The 20243-nt window shown below is 39.7% G+C and overlaps 1 protein-coding gene across 1 annotated transcript; it reads left to right on the forward strand.

Moving 5' to 3' along the window:
- Positions 1-419: 419 nt before the first annotated feature.
- Positions 420-8778, forward strand: LOC142662482 (nicotinamide N-methyltransferase-like). The gene is made up of 3 exons (XM_075840690.1): positions 420-573; positions 5453-5660; positions 8355-8778. The coding sequence occupies exons 1-3, from the start codon at positions 420-422 to the stop codon at positions 8776-8778; spliced, it is 786 nt and encodes a 261-aa protein (XP_075696805.1).
- The last annotated feature ends 11465 nt before the right edge of the window (positions 8779-20243 follow it).

The following is a 20243-nucleotide window of genomic DNA, read 5'->3' on the forward strand; positions in this document are numbered from 1 at the left end:
CATTTCTTTAATTTTGGTATGAAAATGATTAGTTGGAGAACCCCTTTTAAGAAATCCTTAATAAGGTATTGGAAAATGAGTTTTATAAACTGGATAACTCCCTTTAAACCACTATTTCTTGGTTGAGTATAAAAAATTTTCTGCTAAGCCATTACACACTGACAAATCGGCAAGTTTCTGTTTTCTCTTTGTCTTATTTTTACTTTAACAAAATAGATAATGTTTATTTAAATAAATTATTTCATTCTTGATGTGAATTTATTAAAACACAAGTTCCCATGACCGGCTCATGAATATAATAAGTCATCATGTGATAATTTATTCTTAGTAACACACTTTGTAAATATAATCCTGGTAATTATATGAAGACCTTGTGCCCCGGTCTAGAGGTGGTCACCCCGTCTGTGATACAAGAGTAGATGATGGATTCCAGTCCCCATAAGCTCTATCATGTACATGGCTTTGATTCCAGACAATTTCTGGAGGATTACTTTTCAGGTGATTCTGATATGGGCTTTGGAGATGACGTCTTGAAATTTCCTATTGAGAATCTTAGAGAAGTTTTCACAGTGGGTATGTATCCTGATTTTATTACTCCTAAGTTACATTGACGTGTATATTATTTTATATTTAACTGGTTTAAAAAAATTACATACTCCTATCACAAAATACAGGCAGGATGACCAGTATAATACAAAATACAACATCTTTATTAGATATAAATTAAAATACAGATGGAGAATCTCTTTGGTCTATATTCTGTCTTGCCTTTGTGCCTGTCTAGTCTAATTGTTTCCCCTAAGGGTATGTTCACACGGCGGGGGTCCGTAACGGCTGAAATTACGGGGATGTTTCAGCCTGAAAACATCCCCGTAATTTCAGCCGTACCGGCATGTGCAGGCGCTTGAACGCCGCGTCAATTACGGCCGTAATTAGCGCTGCTATTCATTGGAGTCAATGAATAGCGGCTCCAATTACGGCCAAAGAAGTGACAGGTCACTTCTTTGACGCGGGCGTCTATTTACGCGCCGTCATTTGACAGCGGCGTGTAAATATACGCCTCGTGTGAACAGACAAACGTCTGCCCATTGCTTTCAATGGGCAGATGTTTGTCAGCGCTATTGAGGCGCTATTTTCGGGCGTAATTCGGGGCAAAAACGCCCGAATTACGTCCGTAAATAGGCCGTGTGAACATACCCTAACTCGACACTTGTCAGTATAGGACTGCAGTGTTTATTGGTCAGGAACCTGCACTTTGCTGTATTAACCCATTCATTTCTTTCTATAGGAGGTTTTTATTATTTACGTGTGGGGGTCCTTGTATCATGGGTTTGTCGTTCCATTTTATATTCTGTATTTTATTTTGTATCTAATAAAGATGTTGTATTTTGCATTATACTGGTCATCCTGCTGATAGGAGTATTTGATTTGATTTGTTTAACCCCTTCCCGACATTTGACGTATCCATACGCCAAAGTCGGGTAGGGGAAGTATGGAGTGGGCTCATGCAGTGAGCTCGCTCCATACGATGCTAGTGTCAGCTGTATGCTACAGTCAACACTTCAGAGTAACTAGCGGCATGACGCTCGAGCGTGATCCCGCTAGTTTAACTCGTTAAATGCTGTTTAATACCGACTGCAGCATTTAAATCGTCAGAAAGAGGGGTGCGACCCCCTCTAACAGCTCATCGCGCCCACCCGCAACACAATCGCGTGGGAGGGGGGGGCGATGGTTGTTATGGCTGCCTGGGGGTCTAATGAAGGCCCCCAGGTCTGCCATCTTTGCACACCTATTAAGCCTTGCCTCCGGCAGGGCTTGATATGTGCCTGTCAGAATCACGATATACTGCAATACATTAGTATTGCAGTATATCGTGCAAGCGGTCTAATGATCGCTGGTTGAAGTCCCCTAGGGAGACTAATAAAAAAAGTAAAATTTAGTTAAATAAAGTTTTTTTTTCGTGTAAAAAAAAAAGACGAAAATGTAAAGTTCAAAAAACCCCCCTTTTCCCATTTTCCCCCTAGAGCATAGTAAAAAAAAATAATAAATAAATATAATTGGTATTGCCGCGTCTGTAAAAGTCTCAACTATTATAATATATCATTATTTAACCCGTACGGTGAACGCCGTAAAAAAAAAAAATTGTAAACGCCAGAATGTCTATTTTTGGTCACCTAATCGCCCACAAAAATGAAATAAAAAGTGATCAAACCGTCACATGCACACCAAAATAGTCTTATTAAAACCACAGCTTATCACGCAAAAAATAAACCCTCATACCACGTAATCGACGGAAAAATAAAAAACTTATGGCTCTCGGAATTTGGCGACGCAAAATAAATTTTCTTTTTTACACTTAGGTTTTTACATGTAAAATATAGAAGAAACTATATATATTTGGTATCGCTGTAATCGTATTAACCCACAGAATAACGTTAACATGTTGTTTTAATTGCACAGTGAATACCGTAAAAACGGTACGCAAAAAACCATGGAGGAATCGCTGTCTTTTTCATTTTCTACCCCACAAATAATTTTTTCCCGTTTCCTAGTACATTATACGGCAAAATAAATGGTGTTACGAAAAACTACAACTCGTCCCGGAAAAATCCAGCCCTCATAGTACTATATAGACAGAAAAATAAAGACATTATGGCTTTTGAATGTGGGGAGGAACAAACTAAAATTAAAATCTGAAAAAGGGCTGCAGCAGGAAGGGGTTAAGGTGGGATCAATTATTGGTGATTTGTGAGTCCCCTGTTGGAGTAATGGTCTAAAAATATGTAACAACTGAATATAAATTGGTGAGTCAGTACAAATACAGCTATTCCAAATTTTTATATTTTTTTATGATTTAGATCTTTTTCACAATAAAAGCAAGTTTTATGAATAAAGGATAAATATAAATTGTCAAACTTTTTTTTTTTGTGGTGTGGTAGGTCATAGGAGGCGACCACTTGGCCCCAGTCATCTGGAAAATGTCAGGAAGCGAGCAAAACCCTGGTCATTGAATGTGATGAAAAAAATAAGAATCTCAGGGTTTAGTAGCATCATTGCTTTCAACTCTGTATTCTCCAAAACTCTGAAAAACTTTTTGGGGATGATGGCGGACAATGAAATGACAAATACGTACTTAACCAATGAAGGACCAGACTATTTTCGTCTTTGAGGACCAAGCTACATATTTAGTTTTTTCATTGCCTCATTTCAAGAGACATAACTTTTTATTTTTCGGCGACTTTACGGTATGATGTTTAATTTATTTTTTTGCGGGAGGACTTTTTAGTTTTTTTGTGCCATTTTTGGGGTGCATCTATTTTATTGAATAACTTTTGTACCATTTCCTGGGGGGGAAAATTGGTTAAAAAGGCAAATTCAACATACATTACAGCAGGGGCCCGGATGTCAATCACTGCAGACCTCCTGCTGTTGATCACATGGGCACAGATCCTGTGTCTGCGCGGTGGCCATGACGTACATGTATGTCATGTTGTCTTTAGTTAAGGCTCTCTATGACATACAAGTGTGTAAAGGTGGCTTAAGGGGTTAAATCTGCTGTTATTTGACGATTTTCACTACTGTAATTTTCTGTCCTCTTCCAACTATGTTTTTTGATCAACTAGAACCTAATCTCTAAATTCTATAGTTCTAGGTTCAGTAAAAAACAAAAAACACTAACAATCATTTTTTGCTTGAGGCACTAATGGCAGAAATAATAATATTTTTTTGGTCATACTTATATCTAGAGGTTGTTGTCATATTGGGATGGAGATATCACTTTGTTTGTCACATCGGTCTGAACATGAATGACAGCTCGGCAGGGTTGTTGATTAGGAGATTCTACACAAGGTCAGGTCCAGTTATGTCACAAGAACTCAAATACTAAAAGAGGAAAAAAGTCATCATAAAATAAATCAAAGAAAAAATTTGGATAGAAACTAACACAGAGGGCGCATCTATGTAATATAGCCAGTAAAAAGTCTAGAAATAAAAAAAATATAGGTGTCCTAAGTGAAGCTGTAGATATAAATCTTCTTTGACACTCAAGGAGCCAAAAAAAGCTCATAAATCCTTAGAAAGTTGACTTTATTTTCACAAAAATGTTTTTTAATGCATCAAGTCTACTATTAGGATTTCTGAGCCTGCTTAAACCCTTAACTGTTTCTCGACCGCTGGCTGTGTATTTACGGCCAGTGGTCAGGGTCCTTAAAACCCATGCCATAGACTATTTACAGCACTATTTAGATTGCTGCCGAGCGATCGGGCAGCTGAATGTCGGGTCTCCGGCAGTCAGTGTCTGCTGGGGACCCTGAGGAGAAGATAGAAGCAGCTTTCGCTGCTTCTGTCTTCTCCGATCACTTTTACACAGCGCTCAATGAGCACTGTGTATATGAATAGAGGCAGCGGGATGCCATTAGTGGCAGACTGCTGCTAGTTCTGACTAGATCCAGCACAGCCCTATTAGTGACAGCTGTGCAGCCCCAGTTACAGTGGGAAAACATGGTGTAAAAGCAAGAAAAAAAATCTGCATTCTGCATGTTTGATTATTTTTTTTTTTATGTCGTTTACTGAGAGGGTTAAACAACACTATATTGTGATAGTTCAGACTTTTACGGACGCGGCGATACCAGTTATGTTAACTTTTAATTTTTTTTAACATTTCTGTAGGGAAAAAATTTGAAAAATATTTTTTGGGAACATTATAAATATCTTTATTTAACTGTTTTTTTACTTTTTTTACTAGTCCCCCGGAGGCAAGGCTTCAAAGGAGTACAAAGATGGCCTTTATTAGGCCTTTATTAGGCCCCCAGGCTGTCATAACAACCACTGCAAATGTCCAATCGTGCCGCGGTGGGGCGTAATGGCGTGTTTGAGGGGGCGCCCCCCTAATTCTAACAATTTAAATGCCGCAGTGACGATTGACCGTGGCATTTAGGTGTTAAACGTGCGGAATCAAAGTGATATGCAATCTGGCCAGGTGGGTCTAGCACCATTTTTTAGTACTGACTACACAGTATTAGTTTATCTTCTTTTCTGATATTTTGGTATTGGAAACCTAATATGTATATGGTTTGCTAGAAGTGATATAGACATATGTCCTTGTTTTTCCTCAAAATCTATGAGGGTTAAAGGCCTCATGAACACGACCGTAGATTTTGTTTTTAATTACGGACCGTAATTACGGACCCATTTATTTTTATGGCTGATGGACAACTTCCCTTATATTAACGGGAAGGTGTCCGGGCCATAATAATGTTCCGTAAAAAAGAGGACATGTCCTATTTTTTTATTTTACGGACCATGCTCCCATACTTTATAAAGGGAGCACGGTCAGCTGATGACTGTCTATAGCCGGCCGTACCAATAATTATGGACCATGATTACAGGCATAGTCGTGTGCATGGGGCCTCACAGATTAGATGTTTTAGTATTCTAATTTTTTTTTCCACAGGTCATATTCATGGAGAGATCTTAATTGACCTCAGTCTTGGTTCCTTCATTCATCATCTATATTCAGCCTGTGAGTTTTTCAAAAACATCATGGTGCTGAAGGTCAGTAACAGATGCATCATGGAGCTGAAGAGATGGGTGGACGAACGTACGGGAGCATTTTATTGGGGCCATACATCAAAACATCTTCAAGAGAAAGAAGAAAACAGGTGATATATTTGTTTAAATTTCAAGAGAAAAACCACTGCCATTGTTGTTGTTGCTCCTGATACAACAAATATAAGGGAAGATGGACAGACCCCCAAAAAGTTTTGTTCTGTTAAACCCTTGATGACATTCAATGCATACTTACATCGTAACCTACAAGGGGAAGTATAGAGCAGGCATGGACTGGGCACGCTTCATGATAAGCGGATGTCAGCTGTATGTTACAGCCGATACTTCACTACAACGAACAGTAACCGCTTAACCCCTTAGATGACGCGATCAATAACAACTGCGACATCTAAGCAGCACCCTCTGTCGTCCCATCGCCCCGCCGTGACACGATTGCCAATGGTGCCAAAGGATGTCATGGCAGCCTTGTGGCCTGATGAAGACCCTCAGATCTTCTATCTTTGTGCTCCTATAAAGGCCTGCCAAAGTTATGATAGCTGGTTCTAAGTCCCCTAGCGGAACTAATAAACAAAGCATAAAACTGTTAAATAAAGTGTTTTTTTTGTACAAAAAAAAATATTGAAAGTTAAAAAAAAAAATGTTTACTATTTTCCCCTAAAAAAAATTAAAAGTCTGAACTATTACAATTTAATTAACCCGCACGGTGAACAGAATCACAGTTTTTTTGGTCACCTCATCTCACACAAGAAAACAAAGTCAAAAGTGATATGTACCCCAATATGGTACCAATAAAAACTACAACTCATACCCCAAAAAAAATAAGCCCTCACAACGCTAAATTGATGAAAAAATATAAATGTTATGGCTTTCAGAATATTTAGACACACAACAAATGTTATTTTTTTTAACAATTAACCCCTTAATGACCGGGCCATTTTGCACGTTAATGACCAAGGATTATTTCTTGTTTTTTCACGCTCGCATTCCAAGAGTCGTAACTTTTTTTTTATTCCGTCGACATAGCCGTATGAGGGCTTGTTTTTTGCGGGACAAGTTGTATTTTGTAATTGTACCATTTTTAGATGCTTATAATATATTGATTACGTTTTATTAACTTTATTTTAGGAGAGAATTGAAAATAAGCAGCTATTCTAGCATTAATTTTCACGTTATAAATTTACGCCGTTTACTATGCAGCGTAAATAACATGTTAACTTTATTCTATGGGTCGGCACGATTACGGGGATACCAAATATGTAAAGGTTTTATATGTTTTTTCTACGTTTGCACAATAAAAAGCCTTTTAGAAAAAAATTAATTGTTTTTGCATCGCCGCATTCCAAGAGCCGTAACGTTTTTATTTTTCCGTCGACGTGGCCGTATGTGGGCTTGATTTTTGCAGGACAATGTGTAGTTTTCATTAGTACTATTTTGGGGTAGATAGGACTTATAGATTAACTTTTATTTTATTTTTTTATGGGGGGAATGGGAGAAAAGAGAGAATTTTGCCGTTGTTTTTTTCGTTTTCTTTGGACGCCATTCATCCGTCAGTTTAATTAATTGTTTCATTTTAATGGTCAAGTTGTTACGATCGCGGGGATACCATATATGTGTATGTGTGATTTGTTTTGACACTTTTACTAAATAAAACCACTTTTTGGGCCAAAAAAGTAGTTTTATTTGACTTTGACTGTAATTTTTTATTTTTTTTTTTCACAAACTTTATTTAACTGATTGTCATTTTTTTTTTAAGTCCCATCAGGACACTTCACTATGCGATCTGGGGTTCTTTGTTAGACCCCCGGCTGTCATGGAAACAGCCGGGGGTCTTTGTTAGACCTGGGGTTCTTTGTTAGACCCCCGGCTGTCATGGAAACCCGACGGCGACCCCCGATTTGTCTGCGGGGGCGCCGATCGGGTAACAGAGGGAGCTCCCTCCCTCTGTCAAACACATTAGATGCCGCTGTCACTATTGACAGCGGCATTTAATGGGTTAAACTGCCGGAATCGGAGCGTGCTTAGATTCCGGCAGTTGCAGCAGCAGCCAGGCTGTGTATAACAGCCGTGCTCCTGCCGCTGATCGCATGGGTACGCTGCCAGTACCCGCGCGATCACAGGACGGATATATCCGTCCTCCTGCGCGAACTAGCAGCTGCTGAGGACGGATATATCCGTCCTTCGGCGTTAAGGAGTTAAACAAGTTTCCTTGTAAAAGTAGTAAAACAAAAAAACCAAAAACGATATCAATTTGGTATCACTGTAATCGTATTGACCCACAGAATAAAGTTAATGTGTTCTTGTTATTACACGGTGAATGTTGTAAAAACAAAACCCTGAAACAATGACGGAATTGCTGCTTTTTTCCAATTTCACCCCACAAAGAATTTTTTTTACAGTTTCCCAGTACATTATATAATACAATGAGTAAAGGCATGAAAAACATAACCCTCATGCGGCTGTATCGATGGAGAAATAAGAAAGTTAATGCTTTTGGAATGTGGGGAGGAAAAAACAAAAACAAAAATTCAAAAAATGTCTAAGATGGCAAAGTCAGATATAAAAATTCTGTTCCCCACTCAGTTTAATATTCTTATCCATAGGGGGCGGTATTATTCAAGTTAATGCTGGAAAGGCACAGTATAATCCTGAAACTTGGTGCATTAGCATTGGATAATTTCAAGCTTTACCTCTAATATTGCAAGTCAAATGTCCAGTGCTAAGTCCTGAACCACCATGTTGATGTTGACTGTGGGACAATCATTTTTATTGTCTTTTCTATTTTCCAGTGACCAGTTTGAGGACAAAGAAGGAAAACTGAGATCAGCCATTCAACATATTGTGAAATACGACCCGGAGAAAGAGAATATGACAGAGCCCCTGGTCTTACCACCAGCCGATTGTGTCATCACTACTTGGCTTCTCGATGCTATCAGCAAAGATCAAGATGATTACATCAGATATCTGAGGAAGTTCTCTAGGTTGCTAAAACCTGGAGGACGCCTCATAATATTTGGTGTTATAGATTCAACATATTTTAAAGTTGGGAAAGAAAAGTTCCATGTTTTCACGTATGATGAGGATTTTCTCAGGAAAGCTGTAGTTGGAGAAGGTTTTATCATTGATGTCTGTAAGGTTAGGAAGAGAACGGCTCTAAGTAACATTAATGACTATAAGTCTATTATATTCATTGTAGCTCGCAAAGAGAAGTAGGTTGAAACGTACGTTTCATGTCATTAGTTCCTTTGCTAAACTTCATAAAATATAATAATCAAAAATAATCTTCCTTAGGCCTCATGCACATGGCCCATAAAATACGAAAAATATGACATGCTCCATAATTCCCGGCACAGTTCTACGTCGCGGACACCTATCCGCGGCCAATAGAACTGAATGGGTCCATAATTGCGGACCGTATCACGGTCCGCAATTACGGAGAGGTTTTACGGTCGTGTGCATGGAGCCTTAGTGTAGTATAGATTAGCATACAAATAATTGTTCAGTGCTTTGTTGGTCCCTGCCTCAGACTGGTTTTTGATAATAGTGACAAGAGCAACCCTGATCATCTGGAACATCAAAGGAGCCTGAAGTCTTGGGATCAGTTGCTTTCTTATTGTTGTTCTGTTTCTGCTTTACACTAATAATTTAATAAAACAAAGCCTATAGCATTAACCGGTGTTTTTTTTAAATTATTAAACACATATTATATTTCATTGTTTTCATTGTTTTAAAGATTAAAAACATATATTTCCATATATGAAAAACAATAATGTAAAAAATCCCATCAGCAAAGACAAAAGTATCTGAGAGAAATGTTGACAATTAAATTACATAATTCACAAAGCCCTATATGTATGTAGATGTTCCATTAAATAATGCCTGTTGTTACCGAATCACTAGTTAATTCCCAGAGTGAAAGTTGATGGAATTGCTAGGTGAACGATTCCCCAAAGGCTGCTGGAGACTGTCTGGAACAAGCATGCAAGTAAATCCGCTACCTAAAATCCATCACAACTCTGATCAGCAGAGTGTAAGGCTACCCCATGGTCTTCACCAGAGCCCGCCGCAAGGCAGGTTGGATTTGGCTGTATAGAACCTAGGTTGCTTTAACTAAATTTGGAGTTGGACAAGAGCAAAATGCAGGCAATACCAGAACAGATAACAAGACAGCCAGAGGGTAAACAGAAAGTCCAAATGACAGAGTTAGAGGATATCAGGAACTGCAGAGGTCAAAACTAACCAGGAGCAGAATGTCCAAATCAGCAAGCAATGCGTAAATCCAGAGACAAGCCGAGGTCCTGATCCAAAAGTTCAAATAGTCAAAGTTACATGGTATTATCAGGAACTTGATCAAACACATGCAAACAAAGAGAATCACAAGCAAAGAAGACAGAACCAAACTAGATTTAACCGCTTCCTGAAATTTTCCGTATGAATGCGTCATGGAAAGCTAGTGCTTCCCGCATTTTGCCGTATCCATACGACAAAAGCATGGCACCGGCTCAGTGCCGTCATCGCCAGATGTCAGCGGTGTATTACTGCTGACATCCGGCTGTAATGGTGGGGACCCAAATTAGCTCCAATCCCCGCCATTAAACCCTTAAAGGAACAGTGTCATCAGAAATTATTTTTTTATATGTTAAAGATGTTAGTGCTTTATTAAAAACTTTTATATTTATTTGTGTGTTTGTGTTTTACTTTTTCTTATTTTTACACTTTTTCTTCCCTATGGGGGCTGCCATTTTTTGTTCCATTTCTGTGTGTGTCGATTAACGACACATACAGACATGGAATACGGCAGCCACAGTCCCATAGGGACTGCGAACGGCTCCCGTCCCATTGACTGCAGTGTACGGCGTCTGTGTGGGAACTGCGCATGCGCCGCTCCCACACAGTCCTATTCGAAATTGGCGCCGTCCGGCGCCATTTTCCTGTGGACCGGAAGTCGCGGCCGGACAGTAATATTACTACTTCCGGTCGCGGCTTCCGGATTTCTGCACTTGCACCAGCGGCAGCAAACGGAGCGGACGGGCCGGAGGGAGCCGCGGCGGCAGGAGCAGGTAAGAGATTTCAATGTATGTTCGTGTTTGTGTGTGTTTACTACTGTATGTAAACCTACTACACTGTGGGTTAGCTCAAAAAATGGCGACACACAGTGTAGGAGGTTACACCGTTCAAACCCCTCGTTTATCCCGGCACTAGCCAGGATAAAGGAGGGGGGGATGCTGAGAGCTCACTAGAGCGAGGGCTTTTAACCCAATGTTGCAATGCTGCAATTTTGGGAACAGCTCCATCTAGTGACCAAAAATGGGTAGTATTATAAATTAGAAATAATTTATAATATTTCCTGGACTCGTGCAAAAAAATAAAAAAAATTTGAACAATGTTTAACCACCCACACACTAAATGTTTAATTTTTTAAAAAAAAACATGTTTTTCTGGCAACACATTCCCTTTAAATACAGCCATCAAACGCCATCACAGCATTAAAGTTGTTTGCAGCTCATCGGCACCCCAGCAATGAAATTGGAGGGGCTCCGGTGGCTGCAATGGCAACCGGATGCCTAATACTGGCCTCCCGGTCTGCCTAGCACAGAATCTTTCCAGACCCTGCCTGGAGGCGGGGTCTAAAAGGCTTCCGTAGCCGACGGCAAGATGGCGCAGGCTCAGAAGCCGAGCCGGTGTCATCAGCAGTCGATGTCAGCTGTATGTTACAGCTGAAATCCACCTGTAATGGCAGGAACCGGAGCTTGCTCCGATCCCTGCCATTAACCCCTTAGATGCAGCGATCAATAGCGATTGCTGCATCTTAGAGGTTGCTAGCCGATCGACAGCCCTGCCATGCAATCAGGGCTGCCGACTGCTGCTATGGCAACAGGAGCCCTAACAATGGCCTCCTGCTCTGCTATTACGAAAGCTGATTAGCTGGGAGGCGAAGCCTAATCGGCTTGCTGTCAGTGAATGACTAACAGATCTAATACATTGCACTAAATAGGTAGTGCAATATATTAGAAAAAAAAAACTGACAGTTGGACCTTCAAGTCCCCTAGCGGGACTTGGCAAGAAGTGGAAAAAACGTATAAAAAAGTGTAAAAAAAAAAAGTTTTAAAACATATATTAAAAGTTTAAAGTAATAAAATAAAACACAGCCGCCCTTTTTCCTTATCAAGTCCTTTATTGAAAAAAATAAGCAAACCATACATATTTGATATCCCCGCGTCCATAACTGCCTGAGCTACAAAAATATGTTATATTATTTAGTCCATGTGGTGACGGCGTAAAAAAACCCGTAAAACTGTTACAGAATTTCTGTATTTTGGTCACTTTGCCCTACAATATTGGAATAAAAAGTGATCAAAAAGTCGCATGTATCCAAAATTGGTACCTACATAAACTATATCTCGTCTTGCAAAAAAAAAACCTTGTACAGCTGCGTCGACGAAAAATGTTAAACTTTATGATTCTCACAACTTGGCGACAGAAAAAATACATACTTTTTACAAAAGTAATTTTATTGTGCAAAAAGTTGTAAAACATAAAAAAGTGCTATAAATTAGGTATTACTGGAATCGCACTGACCCGCAGAATAATGTTAACATGTAGTTTATAACTCGTGGTGAACGCTGTATAAAAACTAAAAAAGTATGCCAGAATTGCAGTTTTTTGGTCAACTTGCCTCCCAAAAGATAGGATAAAAATGTATCAAAAAGGTCGCATTTACACCAAAATGGTATCATTAAAAACTATAGCTCATCCCACAAAAACAGCCCTCATGCCATTACGTCTATGAAAAAATAAAATGAGTTAAGGCTTCCATAAGTCAGGAAATAAAAAATATGCAGGTGTGCCGACCTGAGGGGAACATTTCTTCTGTTTCAGGAGGCAAATTATCAAGGCCCTAAAATTAGGGAACCAGGAAGGGGAGGGCCCAAACATATCTGCTGGAAGCGAGGGTGCCCGTATTATACCAGGACAACACTTTCCCAGTTTAATTCCCCGAACTGCAAAGGTGCCGAGTGTGGACCAAAAGGGGGATAAGGATGGACTTTTATCAGTGTGACACCGGCCTGTGCAGAAAGGATTGCTTCACAGCGTAACACACGCCTATGGATTATTTTATTGTTTTTTACCCCATTATTATAACACGTGACTATGCCTCTTATATACCCAGCCCAGCTTACATATACCCCCACATTATAAACGGAAGCACAAGCGATACTCAAACAAAACTACTACCAAGCAAATCCACGCTCCAAAAGCCAAATGGCAATTCCTCCACTCTGAACCCTACAGTTTGCCCAAACAGCATTTTACTTCCACATATATGGCATCTCCATACCCGGAGAACCCTTTAAACACTTTTTGGGATGTGTGTCTCCAATGGCACAAGCTGGGCATGACATATTTGCCACTGAAATAGCATATCTAGGGAAAAATTAAAATTTTTATTGTGCACCATCCGCAGCGCAATAATTTATGGAAAAGTCCTGTAGGGTGAAAATGCACCCCTTAATAAATTCCTTGAGGGGTGCAGTTTTCAAAATGGGTTACTTTTCAGGGGTTTCTTTTATTATTTAACATCAGAGGCTCTGCAACTGTGTACCAATACTTTGAAAATCGCCAAAGTAGGCCTCAATTTTACATGGTACTCTTTCACTCCTGAGCCCTGTCAAATGTCCAGGCAAAAGATTAGTGCCCCATGTAGGGTCATTCTAAAACTGGGAAACACAGCATAATAATTAGAGGGCTGTCTTGTTATGGTGGCACAAGCTGGGCGCCACATATTGGCATATCTTTGTAAAAAATCAAATTTTCACTCTGCAACATTGAGTGCACACTAATTTCTGCAAAACACCTGCGGGGTTAACAATCTCACTACACCCATAAGTGAATACATTCAGGGGTGTAGTTTCCAAAATGTGGTTACTTCTGGGGGGTTTCCACTGTTTTGGTCCCATAGGGGCTTTGCAAATGCAACATAGCGACCAGAAACCAATCCAGCAAAATCTGTACTCCAAAAGCCAAATGGCGCTCCTTCCCTTCTGAGCCCTACTGTGTGCCCAAACAGCAGTATATGACCACATATGGGGTATTGCCTTACTCTGGAGAAATTGCTTTACAAATGGAGGGGTTATTTTTTTCCTTTATTGTTGAGAAAATTAAAAATTTTGAGCTAAAGCTACGTCTTATTGAAGAAAATGGATTGGTTTTATTTTCACTGCCAAATTCTAATAAATTCTATGAAACACCTGTGAGTTAAAAATGCTGACTACACCCGTAGATGAATTCCTCAAGGGGTGTAGTTTCCTAAATGGAGTCACTTTTTTGGTGTTTTAATTTTTTGTCCCCTCAGGGGCTTTGCAAAAGTGACATGGCCACCGCAAACCATTCCTGCTAAATGTGATGTCCAAAAGCCAAATAGCGCTCTTTCCGTTCTAAGCCCTGCCGTTTGTCCAAACAGCCATTTATGACCACATGTGGGGTATTGTTTGACTTGGGAGAAATTGCTTTACAAATTTTGTGGTGCTTTTTCCCCTTTAGTCCTTGTGGAAATGAAAAAAAATTAGCTAAACCTAAATTTCTTTTAAAAAAAATGTAGATTTTCTGCAAAAAACTTGTGCGGTCAAAATGCTCACTATACCTCTACATAATTTCCTCAAGGGGTGTAGTTTCCAAAATGGGTTCACTTGTGGGGAGTTTCCACTGTTTTGTCCCTTCAGGGGCTTTGCAAATGTGACATGGCCTCCGCAAATCATTCCTCCTAAATTTGAGCACCAAAAGCCAAATGGCGCCCCATCCCTTCTAAGCCCTGCCGTGTGTCCAAACAGACGTTTATTACCACATGTGGGGTATTGTTTTACACGGGAGAAATTGTTTTACAAATGTTCTGGTGCTTTTCCCCTTTAGTTCTTGTGGAAATTTAAAAAAAAAAAATAGCTTAGCCTACATTTTAAAATGTAGATTTTAATTGTTACGGCCTAATTCCAATAATTTCTGCAATAAGCCTGCAGGGTCAAAATCCTCACTATACCCCTAGATAATTTCCTTCAGGTGTGTAGTTTCCCAAATGGGGTCACTTCTGGGGGATTTCCACTGAACTAGCACCGCAAGAGCCCTTCAAACCTGACATGGTGCCTAAAATATATTCTAATAAAAAGAAGGCCCCAAAATCCATTATGTGCTCCTTTGCTTCTGAGGACGGTGCTTCAATACATTAGGTACACAAGTGGGATATTTCCTAAATCTGAAGAACCTGGGCAATAAATATTGAGTTGCATTTCTCTGGTAAATCTTTCTGCGTTACAAAAAAAATAGATAAAAATGTAATTTTTTGCAAAAAGAATTTGGGGTAAATTGCACCTCTACTTTGCTTTAATTCCTGTGAAACGTCTGAAGGGTTAAGAAACTTTCTAAATGCTGTTTTGAATACTTTGAGGGGTGACGTTTTTAAAATTGGATGACTTATTGGGTGTTTCTAATATATAAGGCCCTCAAAGTCACTTCACAACTGAACTGGCCCCTGTAAGAATAGCCTTTTGACATTTTCTTGGAATTGTGAGAAATTGCTGCTAAGGTTTTAAGCCTTGTAACGTCCAAGAAAAATAAAAGGATGTTCAAAAAACAATGCAAACATAAAGTAGACTTATGGGGGATGTTAATTAGCAATGATTTTGTGTGGTATAACTGCCTGTCTTACAAGCAGATACATTTCAATTGAGAAAATGTAATTTTTTGTAATTTTTTGCTAAATTTTGGTGTTTTTCACAATTAAATACTAAATGTATCAAGCAAATTTTGCCAGTAACAAAGTCCAATGTGTCATGAGAAAACATTCTCAGAATAGCTTGGATAGGTAAAAGCATTCCAAAGTTATTACCACATAAATTGAAACACGTCAGATTTGAAAAATGAGGATCTGTCAGGAAGGTCAAAAGTGGCCAAAGAGGGAAGGAGTTAAATACTCCACCCTTCAATTTAATAGGAAGAAAGACAGAGAAAAGGTTCTGGCTCTAAAAACAGATCCGTCCAGAAGCTAGACTAGTAGTCATGGCAATCTTAAAGGGACAGAGGTTTCCTAACAGCTATATTCTTCCGAGATCATCTTCGCTATATAATACCCCTAATGCTTAAAAAAAATATGATATTGATCACCTAATGCCCCTTCAAATTTCTCTAGGTACATGAGCTTTCTTTGACTCCTGCAGCAGGCCCAGATCCGGTGGTTGTGTCTAGATCCATTATTTGAATACAGTTCTTTCTGCCATCATCAACACTATGACTATGACTATCTAGAAAAAAAAAAAACTGGGATGAACACCTATGAAATCGTCATGGTGCTAATAGGGTTGGGATGAGATCCCAGTGTATAGTCTTGATATACACCAGCACTCACAAAAAGATAGATAGATATATTGAAAGATGAATAGATTTATTTTTACAAAGCTGTATATCATATATTACTTCATATATAATAAGGGTTTTTATATGAATGCATGAATGAAGTCACATTAATATAGAAAGTGTGCTGACATATGCACACTAATGAAGACGCTTCACAACGACTGTTCCTGCAATAGGGAGTAATGTATTTGTTGTGAAGCGTCTTCATTAGTGTGCTTATGTCTGCACACTTTTTATATAAGATGTTAGTAAAAGTTATACTTTATTCAAACTCTAGTCCTACCCCAGTGATTTATATAATATATACATGTATCTTTGTGTGAGTGCTGGGGTATATCAAGACTATGACTATGACTATGACCTGAGATAATACTGGTGCTGGAATCACTGGGGAAACCTTATGAAAGAAATAAAGCCTTGGGTCCTCTATTATTCTACTAGCTGTCATTTAATATAAGAGAGATGAGATCTCCTTCCCAGAACCTGTGATACAGATTAGCACATACTAGACTGCATTTCGGACAATCTCTCCTGGGATATATTTTTCTAATGTTAAAAGTATTGTATTCTCTGTACGTAAGACGATACACGACCTCTCTCCACGATCCTGAGACTACCATCTTCCTCATGCTAGAATATCCTGTAATAAATTTATAAGATTTTCCTCCACTGACAGCTCTGGATCCAGAACCTCCCTCCATTGTTTCTTCTGATGGTAGGATATTTGATGTATTTCCAGACCGTTGTAATAAATGATGTATTATAGAAATAGACAGTTGTGGAGCGATAGATAAAGCTTATTAAAGCTGACGGATAACAAGCCTTTTTCTAATTTAAAGCCAAGTTATTGAGATATAAAACTACCTCCATATGAATAAAGTACTCTATATATGGGACATCATACATGTTTTGTATCTGTGAAAAATAAATAATCTTTTCCCTATAGCAGTCATATAACTGTAATATAGATTCAAATTATTCTACATACCATCCTTTTAATATATTTAAAAGGTATTTTCTGTGATAGAAGTGGATATTGTGTTAATAGCAACATCTTATCAAAATAGACTGGGAGATCATGAAGAGAATATAACAAAGCTGCTGGTCTTACCACCAGCCGATTGTGTCATTAGTGCTTGACTCCAGGATGTTATCAGCAAAGATCAAGATGATTACATCAAATATCTGAGAAAGTTCTCTAGGGGAATGTTCAAGAGGTTTTCCCAACAGAGACATTTATGACATATCCACAGGATATTCAAAAAAGTAGTAGGAAAACAGCACACGTCTTCAAATCATCAAAGTGGTTTTATTGTCGAGACATCCACAAACGACAGGCAACGTTTCGACCCATAGTGAGTGAGGGGTCTTTGTCACCCCTCACTCACTATGGGTCGAAACATTGCCTGTCGTTTGTGGATGTCTCGACAATAAAACCACTTTGATGATTTGAAGACGTGTGCTGTTGTCCTACTACTTTTTTGAATTTACATCGTGCCGGAGTGGGTTTGCCTGGCTTGACAGCGTGCACCGCATCATACTCGGGACTAGTGCTGCTTCAAAAATCCCTTTTTTTCTTGATATCCACAGGATATGTCATAAATGTCAGATAGATATGGGTCATACCTATCTCTAGAACTGGGCCCCCTAAACCCTGTTCTACTGCTCTGTATTGTGGCTAAGTCGTGTGACTCCTGACATGAATTATGGAAACAGCGTAGCTCGCTGAGCTATGCTTTTTCCATAAGTCCCATAGAGCTGAATAGTAGTTATGGAAGCAGCGTAGCTCGGTCCGGGTACCAGAGGTGGGAACTGTCACGATCCGTGGGTATGTGGACCCACTGGGCCGCACCGCCGTAGCGGAGTAGCAGCTGGCCAAACAATAGTGTACCAAGTTTTCTACAAAGTCCAAGCACAAGGGCACCTGTAATAGTCCAGACAGTATCAGCGGCTTAGGCACAGATGGAACTTTGACGACAGGTGATGTAAAATGTAAAATGTACCAGGCGTGGCTGATGACACCGGACGTGGTGTATGACAGCAGGCATAGCAGATGGCACAACAAGACTCCAACACTAGAAAGGTCACAGGAACAAACACAGCACGGGATACCGCTAGCAGGGTACAGGAACACTGGGAACAGGATAAGACAAGGGAACCATTTGCAAGACTAAGATGGGAATGCACAAGAAAGCTCAGGCAAGGAGTAAAAGGGCAGGGCCCTTTTTATAGTCCAGGGTAATCTGGGGATAATTCGTTAAATCTATACATGTGCGCGCTGGCCCTTTTAAGGCCAGTAACGAGCTCACGCGTGCACCCTAGTGGTCACTGCAGGGCACGATGGCCACATGTGCTGGTGTCTCCGGGAGACATCGATAGGATGAGAGGGGTCTTTGGTGGCAGATGTCAGCAGGTATGAGAAGGCGGCAATCTGTGACTGCGGACGTTACAGGACCCACATCTATCTGACATTTATGACATATCCTGTGGTCATATGATCCTAGAGTCTGCTCAGGTGGCGCTATCTACAGTGGGGGGGGGGTGCGATGCTATTTACAGTGGGGGTGGCCGGGGATTTCGATGCTGGAGGGAGCTTAGGTGGTACTATCTACAGAGGGTTTTGCGCTGTCTACAGGGGGTTGTGGGTGGCACTATCTACAGTGGGGGTGTATTCTGGGGGTCTCAAAGCCCCAGCCAACATGAGAGTGCAGTGCTGCTCACACTGAAGCAGCACTGCACTTATTAAACCCGTTCCAGGCTGTCAACATTTATACACGTGCTAACTGCACGGGGCATCGAGAGTTAGAACGTATATAGCCGTATGGCAGTCGTGAAGGGGTTAAACACTTACTTCCAGATTGCTCCAAAGATTACAGCTGATCATTGGGGGTCTCAGCGGGGGGATGGGACACTTTGTGATCTGTTTATTTTTTTAAGAAGTTGGGATTATTCCAAGAGAAGAATCCCTTTTGATAAATATACAGCTTGCACATAACTATAAATTAAATAGAATATTATTTTAAGCTGAATTTTAAGTTAAACAATTGGTTATTTGTTGTTACAGCCCCTTTGCTTTTGGAATCTTTCCTTGTACTGATAATAGTGTCAGGGAACTAGTGTGATCATCTGGGACATCATGGGGTATTATGAGACTTCTGGATATTTGCATTATAATAACATTGTGATAAAGATAAACATATAACATATAACTGTGGCTTTCCTTGAGGAGATCATTGTTACTTGCCTGCTCCTTAGCATAGATATTAAGAATCTTGATTATTTAACCTTAGATTCCTCTTGAGTCTAAGACACAGAAAGGTAAAATGAATAGACAAAAAAATATTAGTAACACTTATCGTGACATTTCTCATACTTAGCGATGGCAGTACTATATTATGGCTCTGTTTTGTACGGCACCATTATAGGGCTACCATAGAGGTGCATGGAGCCTTTACTGTAGCCCCGTTTCATATGAGGGTATACAGAGTTTTTATATGGAGGTATTATACAAAGGTTTAAGGATGCATTGCTTCTAGGGGAGAATGTCTGCGTTCGTACGGCAGCACACAAAAGCTATACAGTAATATAATAGGGAACTTTACAGCACCTGTGTACCGCCGTCCAAGCTCTGTGCAGGGGACTCTGTTGGGTGCCTGAGCACTTAATCCTGTTCTTACAAAATTCAATAAAATATTGTTTTTTCTCTTTTTATATTTTCCTGGTTTTGTAAAAGTAGTGGCTGGGGCTTAGGTAGCTTTATCTGGCTGGTAAAATAGCAGAACCTACCTACCTTTATTAATAAATGGTTTTGTGGTAGTTTTAGGGTATGCTCACACGGCCTATTTTCAGACATTTTTTGGGCCGTAAATGGCCCGAAAAATGGTTGAAAATATGGGGGGTGAATGGCTCCAAACATCTGCCCATTGATTTCAATGGGAAAAAATGTTGTTCCGTTCCCACAGGGCGTTTTTTACAAGGTCGTTTTTAAAAACGGTGCGTAAAAATACGCCCCGTAAAAAAGAAGTGCATGTCACTTCTTCAGCCTTTTTTGGAGCCGTTTTTCCTAGTCTTAATAAAAAAAACAGCTCCAAAAACGGCCGTAAAAATCACATCAAAAACGCTCGATGCATAAAAAACGGCTGTAAATCAGAGGCTATTTTCCCTTGAAAACAGCTCCGTATTTTACAGAAGTTTTTAGTCTAGCATGTGAACATACCCTTACAATTTATTACAGGAAAAAAACAATTCTTTATGTAGATAAAAGTGATTATTCCTTT

This window comes from Rhinoderma darwinii, chromosome 10, assembly GCF_050947455.1.
Source record: "Rhinoderma darwinii isolate aRhiDar2 chromosome 10, aRhiDar2.hap1, whole genome shotgun sequence".
NCBI lineage: Eukaryota > Metazoa > Chordata > Amphibia > Anura > Rhinodermatidae > Rhinoderma > Rhinoderma darwinii.